The sequence below is a fragment of the Aedes aegypti genome, chromosome 2, assembly GCF_002204515.2.
Source record: "Aedes aegypti strain LVP_AGWG chromosome 2, AaegL5.0 Primary Assembly, whole genome shotgun sequence".
NCBI classification, from domain to species: Eukaryota; Metazoa; Arthropoda; class Insecta; order Diptera; family Culicidae; genus Aedes; species Aedes aegypti.
This window is the reverse complement of record NC_035108.1, coordinates 264,847,227-264,873,603: the sequence shown is the minus strand read 5'-3', so window position 1 is coordinate 264,873,603 and position 26,377 is coordinate 264,847,227. Positions and strand designations below refer to the sequence as shown.

General features: G+C 40.6%; 1 protein-coding gene across 12 annotated transcripts in view; it reads left to right on the top strand.

The window, feature by feature from the left end:
- Window positions 1-26,377, top strand: part of LOC5572927 — a 104,097-nt gene that overhangs the window by 44,293 nt on the left and 33,427 nt on the right. For 5 of the 12 annotated variants that reach the window (XM_021844989.1, XM_021844988.1, XM_021844993.1 and 2 more), the window contains exons 11-16: window positions 169-509; window positions 13,913-14,113; window positions 19,827-20,126; window positions 20,215-20,325; window positions 20,385-20,865; window positions 20,994-26,017. In XM_021844989.1, the coding sequence (XP_021700681.1) occupies window positions 169-509; window positions 13,913-14,113; window positions 19,827-20,126; window positions 20,215-20,325; window positions 20,385-20,865; window positions 20,994-26,017 (6,458 nt within the window). Of the gene's footprint in view, window positions 1-168; window positions 510-13,912; window positions 14,114-15,120; window positions 15,197-19,826; window positions 20,127-20,214; window positions 20,326-20,384; window positions 20,866-20,993; window positions 26,018-26,377 lie in introns of those variants that run through there. The other 7 variants (XM_021844998.1, XM_021844997.1, XM_021844999.1 and 4 more) reach the window with 7 other exon arrangements.

Genomic DNA, 26,377 nt, shown 5'->3' with positions numbered 1-26,377 from the left:
CCTTTCCTGCAGAAACAGTTTTAGATCTAGAGTGTGTGTTGTGTTTCATATTGTAACAAAAGCATTTTTTTATAATTTTGTATTTAGTTTTAAACATTTACTTTGCAATAAAATGCTTTTCGAAGAAGCCAAAAATTTTAATGTGCGTTGTTTTTGTTCTCGTTATAGACTATGATGATCGATTTGATGATGGTGTTGAAGAATCTGAAAAGGTTGATGAAATTTTTGTCGAGGAAAATCAGTACGAAAACCATGAAATTCGGTCCCCCCTCCAAGTGAAACCAGAGAATCCGAAAGGCAGTGGTGAAATCAAGCAAAATCTTGACTGTGAAGTGACTAAACATATGAACAAAGTAGTGAGTGAGACAGTATCCACAGGATGCGGAACCTCTCCGCCGCGAGAGTTTGTCGAAGCTAATGAAATTGCTAATGCCGTTGAAAGTAAGCCGAATGTACCCTTTAGGGCTTCGATTGGAACCTCTCCTCCTCCACAAGATATGTCGACACAGGTAATTGTATGAGGCTAAATGCAAAAAAAAATACTTCTAACACTCCTGTAACAGGCGTTTCTGTAGTCTGAGTTCATTTTATAAATATTATAAAATAATAGCAAATGCCGGAGATTTGTGATCTCTTTTAAATCAACGCAACGTTGGAATATTCCAATTTATTAGCATTTTTTTTTTTGTTCCAATTAGGATGAAAGTACAAACTTTCAACCGAATTATACAATTAACATTTGCGTTAAATGGTAGTCAGAAAATTGGCACAGACTTTTTGAAGAAGGAATGGTAATGTTTCCCACTTGCAAACAGACATAGAAATTGAAATAATTTGCTATAGAAATCATCGTCGTTGGAATGGGATCATCACGGAAAACAGATGACGGTAACGTGTAATTGATGAAAACATAGTGAATAGACAGTCACAATTTATAAAGGTCTATCGATTTCCCTCTACTACTTGAATTCTTGTGGATTTTATACCTAAGTTACCGATGAACCGATTTGTCATTGGTGTTTAAGTACAAGTTAACCTCAACTTTTAAACGGCGAATGTATTATTTGGACTGCAAATTATTAAGCCAGGAATTTCAACATATATGTTAGTGATAATTTTCCGATATAGATTTAGCTTATCGTAAACTTAGTAGAATGTAAAAAAAAGATATTCTTGAATTTCATATTGGGGATACTTTATTAGAATACTGAACGCTAAGGTGCATGCATTCAACTTCGATTAGAATGTATCAACCACCGAATCAGTGGAGATACTACAAAGAATTTATCCGAATTATTTAAATGTTTGGGTTGTCGCACTTTTCTACTTTGTACAACAGTTGTGATTTATATGCTATCATTTTGCGACACAATGTATTCCTCAAGAATCTGCTCAAGAACAATACTCGACAGTTTTTGTTTACAGTGTGCCCCTTCATAATACGGTAAAATCAACAAATATACATAGATGTCGCATAATATTAATCGCACTATATATAGTTCGAGTGTACCATCATTTGAAAACGGTATATATCAAATTCCAGATAACTTCGAAACTTGGTTGTCTTCAGTAATGTTGTTCTTCAGGAGGAGCGCTATAATAGAGGTAATAAACTATTAAGGAAGAATGTCGCTGGCGTCGCTGTAGGAACATCTTTTGCTGGCGGAGATAGGCGGGGCTATAAATGTCAACGCGAAAAAGTATGCAGTTTGACACTTATGTACCCGACATGTTTCTGAGCAAATCAAATATCATTTTCCGAACTACGAAGCCACGAGCTACTACAACCATGCTCTATCCTCCTAAGATAGAAAAGCAGATGGTTAAGCTTGAGTACTGCACACAAAATCGATCAATTTTGATCCCAGAGAGCCACAATTCAAATTTCGGTGAAATGAAATGAGTGAGTGAGTGAGTGCGAATCATTTCACCGAAACTTGAATTGCGGCCCACCGAGATCGAAACTGTCGGATCCCATGTGCAACACTCAAGCCCAATCACCTCCCCCTCCATCTCAGGAATACAACGCACAGTTATAACAGTTCACGGCTTCACAATTCGAATTTCGGGGAAATGAGTCTGGCCAACACTGGTCATATGACTTTTGAATACACACTAAATTCATGATAATCAGTTATTAATAATTCTGTACACTGATATAAATTCATTTGTCTATTTCGAACGTGTCCAATTAATACACAACAATGAGCTACTTAACAACTCTGCCGAAAACGTCATCTTATTAAATGATCAGGCTCCTGAGATATTTGTAAAACAAATGTTTCATTTTCAATAGCTTCGCCTAGTGGTGAAATCTCCAAATTCTTGGCTCATATAATGATATCCCCTGAGCTACCGTCGATGGGGGTGACAATGGGTCTAGGGGGTGAGATTGGGTCAAAATGGAAAAATATGATATATGAAATATTTCAGCCAATAACGCTGATATTATTAAAATTTGTAATTCATATGTTAGGGAACATATAATTACACGTAATTCATCACAATATACATTTTAAGAAATAGTAGTTTTTGTTTACTATATCGATAAACTTGTATGTTGAAACTAGATAAAATTTACAACATTAGATTTCTCCTGTGCAAAGTATCACGCATGTACTTAAACGTCCATAGTTATATTAGTAGAAAGTTGAAAGTCTTTCCGTTAGACTTCACATGTATTTTCCGGAATCTATTTGATTTTACCACAAAAAAATTTTTTTTTTTCGGTACGGTGTCTAAAACATTAAAATGGGGGTGAGATTGGGTCAAGTAAGAACGATAGTAAATGAAATCACAAGTCCACTTTTTTGACATTTTACGGTGTCGGTTGTTCTCTTTTTTCATTAAGATTTGTTTATTCTTTCTAAATACAGCATCTCTGAGACATCAAACAAGTCTACTTGAGTATTCCGTGCATTGAATAACAATTCAACGTATCCTGACAACTTCTCAAACCAGCAACTGTTTTTCGTGCGCAGCAACATCGTAAAATTTTAGTAAATGAATTTTTCCTTCAATTCAATTTCAAATTCAATATTTCATTGGTGTTTTCATATTATAGAAACATCTCACGGAAGTACAAATGAGTTGAATCGCTGAAATACCGGGGATTATGACGTCAACATCTGCTGAAACGTATTGATCATGGAATGTCGCACCGAAATTTAACTATTTGCGAAGGTTTAAAATAATCACTGTTTCAGTACGCCTTTGGGAAACCTTAATAGGCTTTATGGCAATGGGGATGAGACTTTGAAAACAATTTGATGGAAAAAAACAAGAAGATTTATGTGAACTTAACGATAAATGTTGGGTTTACATATTTATTCTCATAGCTCTTCAATTTTATGGTATAATCGTTCTTTTAAGTGGGTTTATCATACTTATGAAACATCTTAGATATATTTTCATCTTGTTTGCATCGTATTTCATCAATATTTTTCAGCTGTGAATGGTTTTGAAATCATTTTTTTCAAAAACAAGTTATTTTAATTACAGTGACCCAATGTCACCCCCTCTATGGGGTGAGATTGGGTCATTCTTCATTCACTTGTGGTGCCGCTGTGAATAAATATTTTTCTTTAATTTTTTGAACAGTTGTTAATGTATCATCAATGACGGGGTTGGTGGTCTGATGGCTACCGCTTCTGCTTCATATGCAGAAGGTCATGGGTTCAATCCCAGGCCCGTCCCTTTCCTCGTACTTTGTAGTTGTGTATCTCTCACTTGCTTCTATCTTCCATTCTAAATATATCCCACTCATACTATTCGTTCATAGCAAACGCTAGAACCAGAGATGGACAAGAAACCGTTTCCCTAACGCTTCCTACTTCCACGCGCACGCCTTCCTTACGCCTGATACATAGGCAGTCTGCTAACCACAAAAGCAAACCTCTCTGCCATGCCTTTCCCCCAATCCATACACTCCCGAATGAACTGGCGTGGATGCAGTGGAATATACGGTCTACGTGGGAGCCAGTTCAATGCATCATCAATTCCTCCCCCTTCCCCTCATTGGTCTGCATTCTGACGTGGCAGGTGCCATTGTTGCCTAAAAATAGAAGATCATCAGCACTTATACACTGAGGATGCCTGTTAGTCCCAAGCAGTCATTCGGTTGGTTCCTTGTGTAAGTGCAGCTGATCTGGCGATACTGGAGTGCATCCACGGGCGGCCAATCAAGCTCAAGCTCAAGCTCAAGTTGTTAATGTATCATCAAAGTACACACTTAGATTTTTTTTTCACAAGCTCGGCTGTGCGAATCTCGGTTCCTCGATTTTAATCGAGACTCAGCTAACAAATTGTCCAGTTGCTTAGCAACGAAGCACGATATACTGATACTCGGCTTTTATTTGCTGAGATCCCAGGAAATTTGTTTGCCGACTACTCGGCTGTGCGGATCTCGGTTAAAATTAGCCGAGACTCGGCATTCTAAATTAAGTGTGTACATACACACCAAATTTGAAGTTTATTGGAGTTAAATTGCGATAGTTATTCAATAAATAAATCGTACATATCCCTGTTTGACCCATTGTCACCCCCAACGACGGTACTGAAGAAATTTTCCGAAGACGCAATCTCTCACAGTGGTCAGGATCCTGGGATTTTCGCAAAACAAAATTTTCATACTCACAAGCGGTGGCAAAATTTTGGATCAACTAGCTCGAAAAATGATCACCCTTGAGCTACTGAACAACTTTGCCGAAGACGCCATCTTTCAAAGTGGTCATGATCCCGAAATATCCGCAAAACAAAACTTTCATGCTCACTAGAGCTGCCTGGTGGAAAAATCTTGGCTCAAAAAATGATAGCCCTTGAGGTACACAACAACATAGCCGAATATGCCATCTTTCTAAGTGGTCAGGCAACTGAGATATTTACAAATCATAATCAACTTTGCCAAAAATGGTTTTTCTATATATAATGTAGATCACGAGGCATTTCATATTGAACATGAAAAACCAAGGGTGTTGTACAAAGTACAACGCGTGACGTATTTCGGAAATATGGCGATATTCAAAACTGAAAAGGCAATAGATGGCTCTTTTTCAGTGGTAGTAAAAACGAAATTCTGAAGCAAAGAAAGCATCATGGAAGATGAACTGAACACAAAAAGTTATGTGTTCACATAACGCTTGATTTCTTATCAGGGATTGTACACAAATTATTAACGCTAAATTTCAACTTTTTTGACCACCTCCACCTGCATAATCGGAGCTGTCGCATGAAAATACCTATTGCGTCGAGGTTTCCCGGTTGTATTTATACGAAATAAAATGAAATTTCGTGAAATGTCGAGCTGATTTCGTGACAGAAAATCAGGTTCAAATTTCTCCAAAAAGAAAAACTGAGACGCTCTAAGCTAAGAAGTTAAAATCTGTAGTTGTGTCTGTCGATGAGAGTAAATTCATTTCGTGCTAAGATAAAAAAAAAGTTCTTTTAGCGGTCATGCGAACCTCGTGGTTCGAACAAAATGCGTCAAATGCATATAATTAGAGCATGACATGCTATAGATATTTAACGTAAAGAACGTATACGTTCAGTATTTTCTATATATTTCATTACAAACTGCAATCCAGAACTCAACGAGTTCACCTTTCAAGGATCATTCTATGGATTCCTGGATCTATTCCAATAATTTTATAAAAATGCTCTCAAGACTCCTCTAAGAATCTATCAGCGAAATTTATTGTTGACGCCTTCAAGCGAGTTATTCAGGTTGTGCTACTTTAACCCAAATATCGGTTCTTCTAAGGCCGTTTAACCGAACACCATTTCCTCGAATGTCAGTTCCCTGAATACCCCGTTTCTCCGAATGTCCCATTTCCCCGAAATGTTTTTGGCATAACTTCATACATTTCAGGGTGGTGAACAAACGGGTCATCTGATATGCTTTTTTCTTTATAATATTGGCCAGTTCTTCGAGTTTCACCATCCTCGGCATCATTGACAATATGTGTTTAGGGTAAAAGCACCGGTTTTGGCCAGCTTAAGAGAAAGTGTAAATTAAAATAAATGGGGAGCCGTATCGATACTACGAATATGTCAAATGCAAGCTTTCAATCCATATTATGTGTGAAAAATATCAAAACTGAGCTAAAACTATTTTTTCGCTTTGAAAATCCCGTTGGTCAATATAGGCCAACGGAACTAGTTTCGGCCAGAGATTTAACTTTGATTCCTAAATTGGCCAATTGCATTGATTTCTCATGAGAGTGGCCAAATTAGGAGTGCCCTGGCCAAATTAGGTGTATGGGAGTTCAAATTATAAGGAAAATGAATTGTTTTTCTTTTGTTTTGAATCAATTTGGACGAGTAAATGGATGTAGCTCTATCATATAAATATAATCTATTGGACACAAAAGGTTTCACGCTGATTGCTTATGTAAAATGGTGTATAATCCACTATGGCTACAACTGGCGTATGGTCAAAACCTGGGAGGGAGAAACCGATACAGAATTTATGTACGTCATAGTGAGCCGAGATTCTGCTATCACGAACTGTCACTGTGAGCCCAGATCTTGAAAAAATGGACTTGATAAAAGCGCGTAATTGATCAAAATATTTTTTTGCATTTCGACAAAGTTGACAACAATCGTTTGAAAAACAATTCCTGCACATCCAAAACCAATGTCACGATCGCACCTTTTAATTTGATCGAATATAAAGTACTGAAACACGCAACTTTTTGCTGTTTTCAAATCGAAATTAAAATTGAATGCACATAAAACTATGGCCCTTTTTCCAAGTTTGTTCAGGAAGATCGAAGGTACACAACAAATGAAAACTAGCAATTTTTCCCATGCCTGCCTTGATTGTCGTTGGTAAGCGGGAGTTATCTTGCAGTTTGGAAAAGTGTTATGTCATATTACGTGTGTAGTATCTGTGCCTCCCTCCCAGGTCAAAACCGGTGCTTCTACCCTAGTCGTGAACGACCAAATATCTCCTTCTTTTGATTGCTTATCGTTCTTTCTTGTTCATTAACCTGTCACTATAACTATGCTTACGCCTTTTGACTCGGGGAAACATGTTAGTTGGGAAAAAGTCATTCGGGGAAAAGGGTTTTTCTGGGAACTGACTTTCGGGGAAATGACATCCGGAGAAACGACATGTGGGGAAAAGGTAGCATAATCAATTATCTAATATTTTCAAGAATGTTTCTAGAGAAATTTTAGAAATTTACTCAATCAGCAGAAATAACTTCTTCGTCTCCTTCGATCGTTACTTACAGAAAACCAGTCTAAACATTTGGAATTCTGGAATTCACACATAAATAGTTGAAAGATCTCTATCTTATGTTTTGGAAGTTTTTTTGTTTTGATATCTAAGAATGTTGTGAAATATAAGTAGCAATCAAAAAATATTGAGCAAGATGCTTATCTTATCGACGGTATTCTTGCCTATGGAAGATTATGTGCAATACAAGATAAATGGTCTATCAAAGGATCTATTCTATGAAATGAATAAAGTAATAACAATTCTTCTGTTTCATCTAGCAGTCACAAATTCAACGTCAGTTAACCGTTGACTTTTATTCTATTTCGTATATCGGAAAACATGACCGCCAAACTTTATGAGGTTTGTCAAATATGAACCCCACTTTTATTTTGATGATACAGTCAAACCTCCATGAGTCGATATTGAAAGGACCATCGACTCATGGAAATATGGAGTCATGGAACAGATATTCTTTAGAAAGCTATTTGAGGGGATCATCATTTTTAACTCTGTTTATAGCAGTTCTTTAGAATTTATTTTCTTTCAATTTTAAGCATAAAATTAAAATTGGAAGAAAATAAATTCTAAAGAACTGATTCTCTAAACCTTTTATGTTGTTATTTATTAAAAAATTTTGATGTGATTAATCAGTGACCAGGTAGCCAGAGTTGAAATTTATATAATTAATGAAACAATAATCATCTTCAATAAGCGTTTGACAGGTCTGTTTTCCAAAATGAAGTCAATATAAATTTTGACGAAAAATAAAAAAAATAATATCACTTTGATTTGACAACCAACAGCAGTGATGCGACATCGCACTAGATCATAATCACTGCTAAATGAGTGATCGCGCGGAAATTATCCAAGCTATTAATGTTTTTCAGTGACCAACACATAGTTTCAATTCATCTGCAGCACTGTTGAAAATATCTTACTGATAAAATACCATTCATTTGCTTAATTTAAGGCTAAAGTTTACCCATCAGTGATATCCATTGTCTATCGCCATCAATACACGGGTGATGGAGTGATGTTGATGTGATATTGAATGATCTGAATTGTATCGCAGTCGGCCTGTACAAATCAGCAAATTTTAAGCTCTTAAATTGACAGCGAGCAACTCTGCTCACTAGTGTTGGCGTAGTTCCGTGTCAGAATGAACCACATGTCATCCCTTGTACTACTGAACAACTCCTCCGAAGACACCAATCTTCCAAAACATCAGGATTTAGAGATATCGGTTCTCCGACATTACCCGGAAAACCATTACCCGGAAGGACCATTTACCGTAAAATTATTGCTCTATTTCTCGCCTTTTTCATTACGTTTTTTTTAACCGTTTTACGGTCCTTCAGGTCAGTATTCAGACTGGACAGGGGATGTTCTTCCTTCAAAATACGTAAGCATCGAAGAGGAGCCTTCGAGAGGAGAGGATATCTTCGTACTTGTGATCATGTCAATATGCACCATCTTCATAAATTTGCATTTCATAGATGATTCACCCTTCTTTAAAAAAAAGCTGTTCTTTCAACTTATCTTTGCAGCTTGTCTTGGCTGAACTGGCTAAATTTGGCTACAACTATGTAACTCTAATTTTGACATTCGACTGTCGGCTCTCCAAGTGTCCAAATGTTAATTAATAAGCAATGGTTAGAATTGTTAACACGATTGATTGTGCTACTTTTCACCGAGAGTCAATTCAACGAATTTCGTTTCTGTAAATGCCAATCAACCGAATGCTAATCCTCCGTATATCCTTTTTTTAGAATGACTCATTTCGGGTCATCTGATATTCACCCTTCTTTATTTTGTTGGCGGTTCTTTCGAGTTCCACCGATCTCCGCATTTTTTGGCAAAATGTGTTTAGTCGAAAATGACCAAATATCTTCTTCGTATGATTACTATCCTTTCTAGTATATTATCCTGGATTCGGGGTACAGACATTCAGAGTTATGACATTCGTAGCGAAATAGCACAATCAAGGAAATTCAAAGGAAAAGTAGATCTATTGAGGTTCAATATTTCGGAAACCAGAGATGGACGTCACAATAACCTATAGTGTCCCTACTCTCGATAACCAACGCACTTTTAGTTTCGTCTTGATTTTTTATATTTCCTCAAACCATAAAGGCTCCCCTAAATCAAGGCGATTTTTTACAGCGACAGCGACATGCAGATGCGCTGCAAGCACAGTTTGATGAGCGTGTCTAACCCACAGCGACGCAATTTTGCAGCGATTTTCGTCGTGTCAGTCTAGATGGTCCCATATAAGAGTGTTTGCAACGACTCAATAATTAAATCACGTAGATTTTTTAACTGGAGGGAATCAGAAAACCATCATAAATCCAAACAATTTCAAATGCTGGGATGTTCCATTTACTCCAATGCACCCTATCTTAATTGATAAGCGATTTTTCCGATTTATATTGACCTTTTTAATATTTGACATAAAATACAGTATTGGACAAAACATTTGCAACTTTTTCGATTTTCCATACAAAATGACCAACTTTGGTAAGCTATATCTCTGTTATTCATGGACCGATTTGAATGAAATTCTGGTAGAACATCAGACAGAACTTGAATTTTAACATATTTTTTCGAGTGATTTTTTCAATCACAAGTTCAAAAGTAGTAACGGTTTGATCGAAGTGAATTTTTTGACGATTTTTTATAAATGACATAACTTAACATATTGAAGGAATAGCTTCATGGTATCTTCAACAAAGTTGTAGATTTTGGCGAGATGAACAAGTTTGCTGAAGACAGTTTTTGTGTAGGGCTATCAGATTTTGAGATAAATAGTTTTGAATTTTTCGTCGAAAGTTGCACTTTAGTTAAACCATTATTACTAATAAACTCGTGATTAGAAAAAATATTCAAAAATATATGTTAAAATTCAAGTTATATCTGATGTTTTGTGAAAATTTCATTCGAATCGGTCCATAAATAACTGAGATCTAGCTTCCCAAAGCTGGTCATTTTGTATGGAAAATCGAAAAAGTTGCAAATGTTTTGTCCAATACTGTATATATAACAAAAATATGTTTTTTCATTATTTTTATCCTTGCCTGTAATGTTTAGTTGTATAGCCTAAATTTGAAGACATAGTTTTTCGATCTATAGGGAGCCGGATCCTATTCTTGACACTTTTGATTCACTTCGGCAGTGAGGTTTTTCGAAAGCTTCTTCTTCTTCTTGGCATTAACGTCCCCACTGGGACAGAGCCAGCTACTCAGCTGAGTGTTCTTATGAGCACTTCCACAGTTATTAACTGAGAGCTTTCTTTGCCAAAGTTGCCATTTTCGCATTCGTATATCTTATGGCAGGTACGATGATACTGTATGCCCAGGGAAGTCAAGGAAAATTCCATAACTGAAAGATCCTGGACCGACCGGGAATTGAACCCAGACACCTGCAGCCAATGTGATGTAATACAGCATGGCTTTGCTTTGTAGCCGCGGATTTTAACCACTAGGCTAAGGAAGTCTGGAAAGCTACTTGGTTCATATTTGACCACAATATGCGTCGTACTGTTGTTTCTCCTTTTGCAGCTAGAGTACCTATATGCTTGTCAAACTATGAACGAAAACAAAAGTGGTCGATTGACATAGGCTCTCAGCTATTAACTGTAGAAATGCTACTAGAATAGCTTTGTCCCAGTTGAGTCGTAACGCCGGCAAGAAGAAAAACATATTTGGTCCATAGCTGTTTTAAGATGTCTTTTGAAAAAGTGTTTATGGAAACCGAGAGAGTCAAGAATGTGCATGGTTAGTGTGACATATTTGTGCTGGGCATCAATGAAAGAGAATAAAAAAGAGAAAAACTTATTCATACAGACTCAAGTCAAAAAAGTATACAAACTTACTTTATCGATCCTACGTGTTAAGCAGGCGGAGTTCTACACGTACCGCTCTGTACCAACTCAACTTTTCACTTTTAGAACGGTTAATTTCCGGATTTACAAAACGACGAAAGTAAGATTTTCAACTTTCGCAACCTAACCACTACTTTTGCCGGCCCGCTGTATGGAGAAACAAAGTGACTTAACCACGAATCAAAACAAAACACTGCTTCAGTCGATTTTACACTGGTAGAAAAACGTTGCACGTAACAGTTACTTAGTAACTGAATAAAACGGCTTATCATTTCTCGCATAACTTCTGATCTCACCCTAAAAGCCATTGGTAACCATGTGTGTAGCTCGTTGTTCCTATGAATTTGAATGGAGTTACACGTTATTTAACAACGCAATGGTGTAGGAAGGATCATTCTCTACCTGTCAGTGGTGTTGGTTTGGATGTTTGTTAATTTATTTTCTCAGAAACAACGAGCTACACACGTGGTTACCAATGGCTTTTAGGGCGTTATCCCAGATTATGCGAGATTTTGTCATAAAATTCTTGTTTGAAATGATAGGAACTCCATAGTTTATGAACGCGAGCTCATTGCATGCAAAATTTAAGAAATGTACACATCGAAAAAATGTTATAAAGGTGATTCATTTTAAAACAGTTTTGGAAGACAGGTTCTGAATTAATTTTCTCAAAACCGTCTAAAAGTTACTTACGTCGATTTGAAAAAGTAATCGAGAAATATTGTATATAAATGTACTGAAAAAGGTCGTCGAAAATGGAAGATTTGGCTTTCCGGATAATGGTGCATTCTGGTAAATGGTACATTCCGGTAAATGGTTTTCCGGGTAATGGTACATTCCGGTAAGTGGTATTCCGGTAAATTGCATTCCGGGTAATGGTATTTCGGGTAATGGTATAGAATCGGTGAGCCGTCATGCTCTAGCGGTGTTCACTGAGACCTGTAGCTCTGGCTCTCAATAGTTTCAAGTTCTTTCGGACATGCTACTATGGTGAGCCGTCATGCGCTAGCGGTGAGACTGAGACCGCTCGAGGAGTCCTTCGTCGGCGAATACCAAGCTGGTTTTCGTGAGGGCCGTTCGACAACGGACCAGATGCTTAGCTGCGACTGATCCTAGACAAATTCCGGGAGTATAACTTGCAGACTCACCATCTGTTTATTGATTTCAAGGCGGCGTACGACTCAGTGAAAAGAAATGAGCTTTGGCAGATAATGTCTGAAAATGGTTTTCCGGCGAAACTATAGTTTATATAAATTATAATTAGGCTGATTCGTGCTACGCTGGATGGTTCGAAATCAAGTGTTCGGATCGCAGACGAGGTGTCAACCTCGTTCGTGACGTAAGACGGATTGAAGCAGGGAGACGCACTTTCGAATTTACTGTTCAACATTGCACTCGATGGTGCTATTAGGAGATCTGGCACTATTATCACAAGGTCGCACATGCTCCTTGGCTTTGCGGACGATATAGACCTAATTGGAATCGATCGCAGGTCAGTGGAAGAGGCCTTCGTGCCTCTGAAGAGGGAGACAGCGAGGATAGGCCTGACCATTAATTCTACCAAAACGAAGTACATGGTTGCAGGTAGAGATAGAGTCAGGCATGGTGTTGAAGGTGCTGAGGTAGTGTTTGATGGGGATGTGTTTGAAGTTGTTAAAGAATTTGTTCACCTTGGAACACTTGTGACATGTGACAACGACGTTTCCCGCGAAGTAAAAAGACGTGTTGCGGCTGCGAATAGGGCCTTTTACGGGCTACGTAACCAGCTTAGGTCCCGCAGCTTGCAAAGAAACAAGAAACAAAATTCGCCCTGTATGAAACATTGATTCTTCCGGTGGCTCTCTACGGGCACGAAGCGTGGACGTTGAAAGAGGCAGACCGGAAAGCTCTCGGTGTTTTCGAGCGTAAAGTGCTGCGGACAATACTCGGTGGGAAACTCGAAAATAGTGTGTGGCGCAAACGCATGAATCACGAGTTATATCAAGTGTACAAAGATGCGAATGGCAACTGGAGAAGTTTCGCCCAAGACCGACGAATATGGAACTCTACAACAGATTATATTCAACTCTCTTCAACAGATTATATTCAACAACACGCCCATAGTGATGAAATCCCATAAGCCCTGTCCCCAACCATGTGTCTAATAGGAGACCTGACTGTACCTATTAGACGCTGCCACCCACTTCACGCCCATCGCAATTTCTCAGCTACTGTCCTATACATTCTGATGAAATTTGGTCGGTAATAGCTCATACCATGCCTCAGTCAAATACAAAAACTAATTTTCATCTCTTGAGCAACCGCTGAGCAATTGCCGTGGGAGGAAATATGGTGGCAGCGTCTTATAGGTGACCTGACTGTACCAGTTTGTCGGCATTTTTACAGACATGGCATTTAATCCCTTATTTCCACCACTCTGGTTGTTGTTCTTCTTCTTCTTTTTTTGGCATTGCGACCCCACTGCTTCTCGGCTTCGATGAGCAGTTCCGCAATTTGTTATCTGAGAGCGTTCTTTGCCAAAGCCACTGAGTCTCCCAAATTCTGACTATACCGATAAAGCCAGACGATCAATCTATTTTGATAAGTTCGCACTTAAAAAAATTCAAGTGGTTACTAGACTAACTGGAGACATGATTCGAAAATTGATTCGTGATCTTACACTATTCATTACGGTATTGCTAAATTGATTTTATTATGTACCCAATGCTTAAACGGTGATTTAATTATATTAGGATTTGAACTCAGCCTACGGAAACCATTTTTTCCTACACCATAGCAATTCCCACAGCTCATTATTATTTTCACACCAGACATACGAAACGTTTGAAAAAGTGCGCGAAGACGTCTCAATCATCGAGGAAACACAGGACAGTTCAACCAACAATCTGACCCAACCACACTCAGGCGGCGTTTACAAACGATCACATTCGTTAGCCACTCCACAGCTACTGCAAGTGGGCAATCCGCATTCGGCAGACGATCGACACCAAAGCTTTTCGAATGACACCCAGGTTCGAACGACGCGAATTCATGATTTCGCAACTGCGTGAGCTATTTCTGTCCCGATCCCGCCCCGATCATTAAGCAATCAGCTTCCTTTAGATTTATTTTCCCACGTTTGTTTTTTTTGCCATATTTCCGCCCACGCTAACCGAACCCATCCGCTTATCTTGTAACTAACTAGCAGCGTTTTATGCAGACAAGTATTGTAAAACGGGGTATTTTTGAAAATGCGTGTAACTTTGATAGTGCGGGACCAACAACATGCTATACGACATGAACATAATTTATGTCAATCAGTTAAGTGAAAAGATTGCAAATGTAAAGATTATTAGTATGAAACTTCACGTTAGAGTTATTTTCGTTGGAATCGAGAACATTTTAGTCTCTATTTTCAAATAATAAAATTTGATGAGATTCTAACGCGTACATACCCTTTTTTGAAGAAGTTTAAAAAAAAAATCTGCATTCTAAATGAGTATTTATAAAAACTTTCAATTGTCATCGATAACTAAGATACCAGTAATTGTTTTTGAAATATAAATTAAAAGTCTTTAAAACAGAACGCAGCAATAATCAGATTCTCTTCCCAAGAACTATCAAAGTCACCCCATTTTACGGTACCAATTTGATTCAAAATTACATAAATCAGCTTCTTGGTCTAATTATAACATCGATGACAACATCTTGCTAACACACTTCTGGTTGATCTGTTTCTAATCGCATCATTTGTACTGCCGTGCCCTTGGTCGTCACAGCACTAACCTACGTTTCGTGAGCAGCGAGAGAAGAGGCGGATACGCATTTTGACGATCGCTAGAGTTTCCCAACCCTAACCGGCTTAGCTAATGACTGACGTCATTTTGCCGATGTTTCAATGCAGATGACAGCAATTTTTCGAAATTATTGGCAATGAGTCGTGAAAACTCGTGTCACGCTTCGTCGTTGTGCCGGTCGATGCAAGAGACCAAGCCTATATCGGAATCAATTTAAACTGCTGATTAAGAATTCGATCAGTTGATCAGTGAATCTCTGTTGAGAATATAGTCCGTTTTAGTTGATTTAGTGAACCTTAATTGCCTGATAAGTGAACGGTACTAAGTTTTACTGTTACAAGTAAAGCATCGATTTTGTTTGTGAAAATGTTTGATTGATGAACAATAGACTAACATAAAAGAATGAAATTAGAAAATTCAAGGTCTTACATCTTCAATATTTAGAGGTTTGGATGTCTAGAAGGAACTGTGAGAATTTGAACGATCGCCGTCCTCGACTGAGACCCATTCTCTCCAGTTTTATTTTGCACCTGATCTTTTCGCCATGCTCGCTGTACCACACACAGTTTTTGTTCCGTCCGAATTGAAAGCGAAGGGCTGTTATCCGGCAACCTTATGACTATCTCAGCCTAGCGTACCTTTCCATCTTTACCCACTTTCAGGATACCGCGTTCGGTTTCTTTCTTCATCGCCAAACACAGTTCTCTTTCACCAAAAATGGTTCTAAGCGTTCACAGCATGGAGACTTCATGTGATCTAAAGTCCTCCTGCAGAATGATCCAGGTTTTGTGTCCATAGAAGCATTCCTATACGGTTTAATCAGCGTTTTGTGCACATTTGTTGTGGAAGTATAGTTTCATCTTGAGCCTAAATAATGTAGGCATGACTTCCATAGATGATGCGTCTTCATATTTCTAGACAAACATTTTTGTTAGCCGACAAAACAATCCAAGGTAAATGAAGTCATCCACCACCTCCAAAAGTATCCGTCTACCAGCATGTACTTTGATTTCAACGCGTTCACCATCAGTCCGACATTTTTAGCTTCGAGCTTAAGGCGGTTGAACGAATCTCCCACCGTTTCAAATTTTCTACCCATAATATCCATGCTATTCGCGAAGCAAACAAATTGACCGGATCTTGTAAAAATCTTACCTTTGTCCTTTACAACTAAGTCCGGCGTCCTGCGGAAAGATAGAAACGCACTGGAGTGTTCCTCCGATATGTTTACTCAGTTTTGCTATGGGCATGGTAATCACTCAGATGGCGTATGGACATGGTTTGCCTATTGCAATAACCCCATGGAAGCAAACGGCTTCGATCTATGCCTATGCTTCTTCGGTGGCCAGCACAAGTTTTTCAATTCAAATGCAAGAACCTCAACTGCGTTGAACCACTTCAGTCCTTTCAAACTGCCTAAAGGCAGTTTAATCGATAGTTTAGGTTTAATTCCTTTCCTTTGCTTTTGAAAGCCTCGTCTGCGAATCTCAAATGTGTGCCAAGAACTCATTTGATACGGTTATTGCTTCCATTGTTCGTCCGTCAAGATGCAATTTATTTATTTAGTAATAATCTAAACAGATAACACTGAATCAACAATTTTATGTCACAATATTCGGTTGGTGGCCGCATCTCTTCATCCTCAGTTCTGCCTCCGTATTTCGCTGCTAACGTTATTGTCAGCCGTCAACAAGGATCCAAGGTAAACGAACTTGTCGACCACCTCAAGCGTATCCCCGTCTATCGTAACACTGCTACCTAGGCGAGCTCTGTCGCGTTCAGCCACACCAACTATCATGTACTTTGTCTTGGTTGGGTGAACAGATCGGCCACTTTTTCAAATTATCGTCCGACAATGTCCATATCATCCGCAAAGCGAAGAAATTGACTGGATCTCGTAAAAATCGTACCCCGGTTGTTAGGCCCGGATCTCCGCATAACACCTTCTAGCGCAATATTGAACACAGGCAGGAAAGTCCATCACCTTGTCGTAGTCCCCGGCGGGATCCAAACGAACTGGAATGTTCGCCTGAAACCTTCACACAATTCACATCGTTGCACACCTTCCATCGTTGCTCTTATCAGTGAGCTGTGAGGGAAAGCTGTTCTCGTCCATGATTTTCCATAGCTCTACGTAATCGATATTATCGTATGCCGCCTTGAAATCGATGAAAAGGTGATGCGTTGGGACCTGATATTCACGACATTTTGGCGGGTTTCCCAAACAGAAAAGATCTGGTCCGTTGTCGATCGGCCGTCAATGAAGCCGGCTTGATAACTCCCCACTAACTCGTTTACTCAAGGTAACAAACGGCGGGAGATGATCTGGGATAATACTTTGTAGGCCGCATTTAGAATGGTGATCGCTCGAAAGTTCTCATCTCAATCTAACTTGTCACCCTTCTTGTAGATGGGGCATATTACCCCTTCCTTCCACTCATCCGGTAGCTGTTCTGTTTCCCAGATTGTGCCTATCAGCCGGTGCAGACAAATGACCAGCCACTTCCAGGCCCATCTTCATGAGTTCAGCTTCGATACAATCCTTACCAGCAGCTTTATTGTTCTTGAGCTGGTGAATGGCATCCTTAACTGTTGTTGTTTGTTGTTTGATGAGGGGGACTTTATCCCGGGGGGCATTCGTTCCTTTTCGGCACCCTTAACCTCTCTCAAAGAAGAACCTCTCTCAAAGGTGGGGCTGGTTGGTTTCCATCGTCCGAAATACTGACGAAGGCATTTCCTCCGTTGTCCCGACCTTTATTGCCTGTCCTCTCAACGCTATTCAGGTTTTTGTCGATGTGCTGCTTCCACCTTTCAATCACCTAACGCTCGTCCGTCAAGATGCTCCCATCCTGCACAACTTAGCTCGCGGCAGGAAGCTCTTGCGGGATGCGTCGAGCTTCTGGTAGATCTTACGTGTTTCTTGAGACCGGCACAACTGCTCCATCTCCTCGCACTCCGCCTCATCCAGGCGGCGTTTTTTCTCCCGTTTCCGTTTATAACGTTCCACGTTCTGCCGGGTTCCTTGCTGCAGCATTACCGCCCATGCCTCATTCTTCTCCTCCAGAATCTACCTACATTCCTCATTTAATCAATAGTTCCGTCGACTCCGTCCCACGTACCCGACGTTGCTCTCAGCTGCATCGTTGATGGCTGCTTTCACTGTTCTCCACCAGTCCTTAAGAGGGGCTTTATCCAGCTCACCCTCTTCCGATAATGCAGTATCGAGGTACTTCGCGTATGCAGTTGCGAAATCCGGTTGTTTAAGCCACTCTAGGTCATACCGGAGTGGTCGTCGGCACCATACTTTGTTAATGACGGAGAGTTATGGGCGCAGTTTAACCATCACCAGATAGTGGTCAGAGTCGGTGTTAGCGTCGATAATGTCGGAGAAGTGCCGTCCATCAATCAGAAGCTGGTCGATTTGTGATTCTGTCTGCTGTGGTGATCTCCTGGTGTATCGGTATGGAAGGCTGTGCTGGAAGTAGGTGCTACGAATGGCCATATTCTTAGAGGCGGCGAAATCAATTAGTCGTAAGCCGTTTCGTTCGTCAGCCGGTGGGCGATGAACTTTCCAATAGTCGTTCTAAATTCCTCCTCCTGGCCAACTCGAGCGTTTAGGAGATGATGATTTTGACGTCGTGGCTTGGGCAGCTGTCGTACTCGCGTTCGAGCTGCGCGTAGAAAGCGTCTTTATCATCATCAGTGCCTCCGGAGTGAGGGCTGTGCACGTTTATTATGCTGAAGTTGAAGAATCGGCCTTCGATCCTCAACTTGCACATTCTCTTATGCCACCACCCGATCACGCGTCTCTGCATATCACCCATCACTATAAAAGCTGTTCCCAGCTCGTGTGTGTTGCACCAGCTCTGGTAGATGGTATTATTACCTCTAAAAGTTCGCATCACTGATCCCTTCCAGCACACTTCGTGCAACACTACGATGACGAATCTGCGGTCCTTCAGCACATCGGCGAGTATGCGTGTGCTCCCGATGAAGTTGAGAGATTTACAGTTCCATGTACCGAGCTTCCAATCGCTAGTCCCCTGTGGTCTTCGTCGATTGTCCCGGTTCGTATTTTCTCGTTGATTATTCGTAGCTTGATTTTTTTACGGCTGGCTTGCGGGGCCTGACGCCAACCATCTTGATTTCCGGAGGACCATTCTCTTTAAATGTTCGGAGGGCACAGTTTAGTTTAGAGTCCTTCTCTGACACTCGGACGATGATCAGTCGCCCATGACGTGAGCCGCTCCTAACATGGAGTACAGACGTTCCAGATTTGCAGAAGCAAACCTTCCCCCCTTCCCTGTCAGCATAGGAGTTGCTGGGCAGAAGGACTTCACGAAGGGGTCTATTTTTTTCTTGAAGGTACGCAAAGTACCAATGGTACTCTCGTTGAAGTTCATGTGTTTAATTTTTTAGGCTAGCTTCAACCTTTACAGGTACTTGCTACGTACTTAAATTGCAGGATTCTACATGTCCTGAAGATCACCGGGCACAGTTTTGCTTAGAGTCCCTCGCTGGCACTTGGAGATGATCAGACACCCCTGACATTGAGGAGCTAACAGACGCTGTTGTGAGCCGCTCCAATCATGGAGAACAGACGATCCAGGTTTTCAAAAGCACCTCCTTTCTTGTTTTTGGATGAATCGTACTCAATTGCATAAAATTTGGAACTATAAAGTAAAAAATGACAACTCTTGGGCAACTGAGAGCGAATGATATCATATTTGAAAAGAGAATCTAATATAATTTGATTGCAACTATGTAGATATCATCAGTACCCACCTACACCGTTCAACTTCTGTTTTATCAATGAGAACAAAAAGTAGACATAACTAAACCAACGGGCTTTACCTAGAATTGTTCATGCTTTATAAAAAAAAATACTACTAACAGAATGATCTTTTGTACCATATCACATCTCATCGAAATGCACATTCGCTTGCAGAGTCTCCCACCGACTCCGCACGAGTTGAGCCCACAGCCACATCAGTTGCTGCAAAAAGAACCTCATCCATCGTCAAACACGTCACCTCATCATGAAGAGGACAGCATGTCCTATCTGGATCGTGCCATTCATCAGATCATCCAAACTGCTGCCGCTAGAACGAATTTCGGCTTCACACGGCCACTTGATCAGCACAAGTACCGGGCCATGAACGACTTACGGCGCATTGACACCAAACCGAGCCAAGCGCCGGCCAGACCGACTACCCACAACGAAATGCTTCCCGAGAGACGACAGACGGTGAATTACGAATGCTTTGCTTTTATTTCAGCTATAGGTGAGGTTGGACGAAAGAACGAATTAATAACATATTGTATTGTGCTTCTAGGGTGCCAAAAGCATGAACGAAGCTTCTACGGATGCCGCACAACTGATGGAATCGTTGTCGATCAACGGTCAAAGTAATTCAGCTGAGAATGAATTGATAAGTCTTATAAAGGTAAGATCAGCGGATATTGACAAACATACAATTGAAACATTTCTTTCAAATGATTTCAGGAGGCAGCACAATACAACTTCACTGCTGACGAGCTGCAGGCAGCATTAGGTCATTGCAGAGACAAGCATCCAGTACAGTGGCTTCGTGACAACTGGTACAAGCTGGTCGGTACTGTGCAGACATTGGCTACGAAGTACGGCCATGAGAAACGGGAAAATACGATTGGAACTATTTCGTCGACAGAAGCTCGTGAGGCACTGCGGCTTCATAAGGGCAACATCTGGCATGCTATCACGGAGTGCATAGAGCAACGTCAGAAGAAGTATCATGAGATCGCTTCGAAAGGTAACTTCACTCGGGAAGACATTGTCACAAGCCTTACAGCACACCATGGGAATTTGGAACTTGCCATGGTTGAGCTAAGTAAAACGCAACTTAAACCTTTCCTAATGCGCATCTGGGGTCCTCCGAATGGAGCCGACAACGACTCTGGTAACTTGCTCCTACAGCAAGCTCTAAAAGAGGATCGGAGTGGAATCAGTAAGAGAACTCGCAAACACTAACATATATTACCCATATTAATTCAAAACTATTTTCTTTCCCCTTTGCCCCCTTCAATATCCTTAAACACGTCCTGCAAAACCACTCCAAATCCTAATCCCATCCAGGCACCGAAATCCAGGAATTTATAAGTGCACACGTCGAGAAAGAACTGTTGTCGGACCAGGCTTCGGAAAGTGCTACAACCGAAGTAGAAGCGGTGAGTTGTCCCGAAGTTAAGCCAGAAGCGTGCATGGATGCTACTAACCATACTGCTATCAGTGGAAATGGTAAATGTGATCTGCCGGAAGAAGAATCTGCCACATCTAATACGCTAATTCTAAGAGATATCGAGAAGCTCATCGATCAAATGGAAAAGAATCAGGAAAACAAAAGCGAGGATGTGCTGAAAAACATTCAACATCTTCTTGCCAAACTAGTAGAGAAGAACGGATCTCGACCAGCGTCGCAAGCTTCGGTACGTTCTGAATCATGTGAACGCATCACCGTAAAAAGCCCAATTCCACTACCACGCACGAGTCAACTATCCGAGGACGACACCAAACCAATCTACGAAGACATTCGAAACTTCATGACTGAAAACATTCAGGAAATCCTACCATCTCTTGTGGATCAAGTCCAACAAGAGCTTCAAAGCGTTCCAATTCATGCAGAGAGAACCCTAGAAGACGACATTCGAGAGACACTCATAAACGCGAACTATTCAGAAGATGAGTATTCGACAATTAGCATTTTCCCATTCAAAACATACGACGAAGATACTCCAGGATTCCCCAATCAGAAGAAAAAATCCTCAATGGGATTCAATACTGCACAAGAGGAAGACAACGAATACGCCAACATACAAGACTTTCTAATGAAAGCAATCCGAACAGAACGATTGACCAATGAATTTGAACAATACAAGACAAAGAACTATCGATTTGACAGTAGCTCAGACGAAGCGAGGAACACTGCTGAATCAACCGACTATTACGACATAGTAGCTGTGAATCAACGCATTCAAGACTTACTCAGCAGAAATCGTGAAGTAGTATCGAGCTTAGGTCCTTTAGAAGTTGTACCGCCAATACCAACTGAAACTCCCGTTGAGGAAGCTATCTACGTAAACACATCGGAAATCGCTGCAATGACAGCAGTAGTTCCACCAGAAAGTCCACCAGAGACATCTGATAGAAAACAGGTGAAGAAACGACGTGTATCCAGAATCCCTGTTAACAAAGATAATTATCTTCAGCGAAGACCAGTCAAAAGCTCATCAGAAAGTGATTTTGAAGTGATTGCACATAACCATAAATCACCCATTCCAACGGTGCATGTAGATCACGTTGAGGAACTACGACATGTTGTAGAAAACATCGAACAAATTGAACAAGAGCTGGATAAGTTGTCAAATGATATGGACAGTCCAATTGAAGAAGTGAATCAACCAATCTACGATAATGTTACAACGACCGAAGAACGGACCGTTGTAGAAATACAAACCGTGCAGCAACCACTAACTAGCGAAGAAAATCATTTAACCAAAAATAGTTCTAATGATCAAATTCAAATGATCCCAAATACATTGCCCATAGCTTTGCAGAATCATGAACCGCAAGATAAAATTACTAATACGGAGGAAAATAACGTGACTAGCAGCACTATCGGTATCGTCACTAACATACCGCAAGATACTGTTCAGATCAAAGAATCATCTAATAGCCCTCTTCCTGAAGTAGTAAATAATTCCAAACAATCCCCAAATCCTTCCGTTTCCATCCTTCCTGAAACATCTGCGCTATCAACATCTGAGGAAATCTCCCGCAGTCCTGAACCAATGCCGGAATTATCAAATGAAGAGCCGCTTGCTGCACCGTCGGCTACAAATCTTACTATAATTGAGATCGTTGATGCACCACTACCCGAACAAGAACCGCTTCGAGACGAATCTACATCTATATCTCTCTCCAAACCGTCTAACAACCTCTCGGACTTGGTTCTGGATACCAAGCGGCTGATCCAGCAAATGAAAGACGAAATCGCCTCTGATATGGCAACCATGGCAGACGAGGATGAGGTCTACGAAGATGAATACTATGAAGAAGATGAATACGGCGACTGGACTGAAGGTGACGAAATGATCGAAGAATGGGACTCCAATGAAGAGTACGAAATGGATGAAAATGGAGACTACTTTGAGTATGAAGACGAAGACGATGACGGTTCCGTGATGTTCAGTGAAATAGCGCCTGAGGATTTTGTACATCCATTGGGTCGCACTGCCGAATCGGTCAATCAATTAGAAGAAATAAATATTGAAGAAAACAAACTAGAACTTCCAAAAATGAACGCAGCGATGGTAAGGGAGATTGAGCGGAACAGTGCATCCGAAGTAAGTGATTTTCCTTTGGATAGCGATTTCAATGATACTCTGAGCGTTATAGAACATTCGGTCGGTGAGGTTACGGATATCTTAAGCTTGGCTGTGCAAGGTCTTGCAGATGGCCACCTGCCGGAGTACGACGAATCTTCAAGCGCAGAGACTGTTCAAAATAGTCCAGAGATTAGTGAAAACAGCGAGCTTACGCTCGTAGCAGATGCTACTGAATCTACAGAGCCGACACTGGTAGCAGAAGAAAACTTGAACTTGACCATGAAAAATGTTCAAACTTTATTGAATGCCAAGTTGGTCATAGGGGAGTTCATTAAAACAGCGCAACAGGTTGAAGAGGTTGACACAAAAGAAATAGCAAATCCAGCTGAAAGCGTCAATGGGGCATCTACGCCAGCACCTGTAGCAGGAAATTCAAATCTACATGTGGAAGATTCTGTAACGCTTGTACCTGGAAAAGCTCCCGCGGAGCCAACGGTTGTTGCTGATACTATGCCAAATGATATAAATCAAGTCACTATACAAGATGAAACCGAATCTCCTACACATGTACTAGATGCCACCATAGAAATGCTTAACTCTGTTGCAAGGGATTTAAGTGAACAACTTCGACAGGTTTCTCCTGCCTCTTCAATTGAAGGTCAACAGAAAATTGAAGAAATTCCTAGCACGGAAAGCAGCATCCCAGAATATGCAACTGTGAACAAAAACAAGACCACAGGTAATTTACAGCTATTAAACAATGACAGCCAAGAACAAGACAATCCAACGATAAAGCATGAAATGCCTGAATACGTGAATGTTATCGAGCTGCAAAACATGCTTAACGAAACTGGTTCTATCGGCATTTCTGAGCACTCCGTGTTAAATGCAAATACTAACACCACTGCTCATGAAGAATCCAGTCAATCCATTAATATTCCAGAATATGCAACCGTTGTTAAAATGGGTTTAGGCGCCGCAATGATTGATGCTAATGATGAAAAAACAGTTTCTTTGAAAACTGATATTGTGGATATTCCAACCACAGAAATTCAAGCATCGAACAGCTTTACTCCAGTGCAAATTTCATCCGACAATGTTCAAAATACTACAATTGAAAACGTGAATCAAGCGAACCCACAGCTCACGCTTACAGAAAATGTTGTTCAAGCTGTTATCACTACCGATTCAGATAAAATTTCTAGCATCGAAATTGTTTCTACCAACAAAGAACTCTCCAGCACAACAGCCCCCGTATCATCTGAAGCATTACTACAAGGTAATGACATTTCCAGCGAAGATGAGTCTAGTGAAACTAGTATTGTAGCTTCTCCTGTTATACGTGGACAATCTGCTTCAGAAACTGTCAATTTAAATGATAAACCTGAACCCATAACGACAAATTCGACAGAGCAAGATAATTCTCATAGTACGGTTCAACTAAACGCGACCAATACAGAAAACGCAGAACTGTTGTCTGTGCCAATTCAGACAATTGAAAGCACACAAGAGTCTACGAATTCACTACCGGTCAATCCCGACATTGTTCAGGATCATCCATCACCTTTGACATTGAACAATACCCCTGATGCTACGCATGAAATATCTGTTGACCAACATGTTTTAAAAGATCAGAATAACACTAACGAGAACATGACTGTAACATTGAGCAATACCGCCGATGCCGTACATACATCTGTTGATCATCATACTTTGAACGAGCAGATTGGTACTAATGAGATCGCCACTGTCATGTTAAGCAATACATCTGATTCATCAACGCCCGTTGATCATAACACTGTTGCCATACATGAAGCGCCTGTTCACCAAGAAACTTCAACATCAATCACCAATGGAGAGGTATATAATGAGACTCCACGAGCATCAACATCCCGAGAACCTTCGGAGGAGTCTTCAAGTTTCATAGAAATTCAGCCTTCACAAGTGATCATTCATTCACCGCACTCTGATGAGCTGTCATCGCGATCATCATCTGAAGCTCAATCGCAGTCATCCAACATCTACGAAAACGTTCAAGCCACTTCATCGATTCGCAAAACCTCCCTCAAATCCTCCAAATTGACCCTCAAAACTCCTGGTCCGAGTGCTCAAACATCATCACAGAGCACAACTAGTAAGAAAACGTCCACTCCATCCACACCAACAACTCCATCTGGCTTGAAAACTGCAAAACTCGTCAAAACTAAAACCATTAGTGATACCAAAAAGAAAACTGCCACCACATCCGATCCCTCAAGCCGTAGAAACTCTCTTCGCAAGAACTCCATTGGGAGCCCATTTGGCTCACTGCAAACCAATACCGTCAAAAACATGCAGAAAGAGTTCCTCAACAAGACACAAAAAGAACCATCAAAATCGATCACCATCACGCCGAAACCAAAACCATCCAAACTGGTGCAACCAAAGGCTTTCATTAATAATAAGCTTACCAACCCTATTACCACACCTACTCAGCCGAACGTTGCGGCGAGCACTAGTAAAGCTTCCATTCCGTCCGGAGAGCCGGGATCATCCCGGTCTACGCCTGGACCGAGTTCATCTAAGGGTACCACTCCTGGAGGATCGCGCGAAAGTTCGGTCACCTCGGAACAGAAACGAAAGCTCCGCAAGAAATACATGGAGACGTGCTTCAGTGATGACTATTTCACCTCGGATGACGAAGATGACTACACCACCACGGTCACGGAAAGCGAAAGTCGCACAATCATTCGATCGCTGGTGAAACCGTTCGAACCATGTGAAGAACCCCTGGAAGTAAGTGAACGTCGTGTCTAACATGTTAATAACGCTTTCCGATATCTACTAACGAGGAAACTAATTATTAATTCTTGAAGTTCACCAAAACATTAGACTTCTGCCAAAAATCTCTATTGATTTTTTTTCCGGGAATCCACCATGTATCTTGAAGAGAATCCAGGAATTTCTGTATGCCAACAGGTCTTTCCCCTGAGAAAGACTCCTCCAAAAATGAACCCAAAGATACCACTGAAATCACCCCCATGATTCTTTCAAGAAATCTCCCAGAAACTTTTACAGCTGTTCTTGCTGGAAGTATTTCAGAACATACAATAGCAACAACTCCAGACATTTTTCCAGCGCTTTCTCTCTACAAAG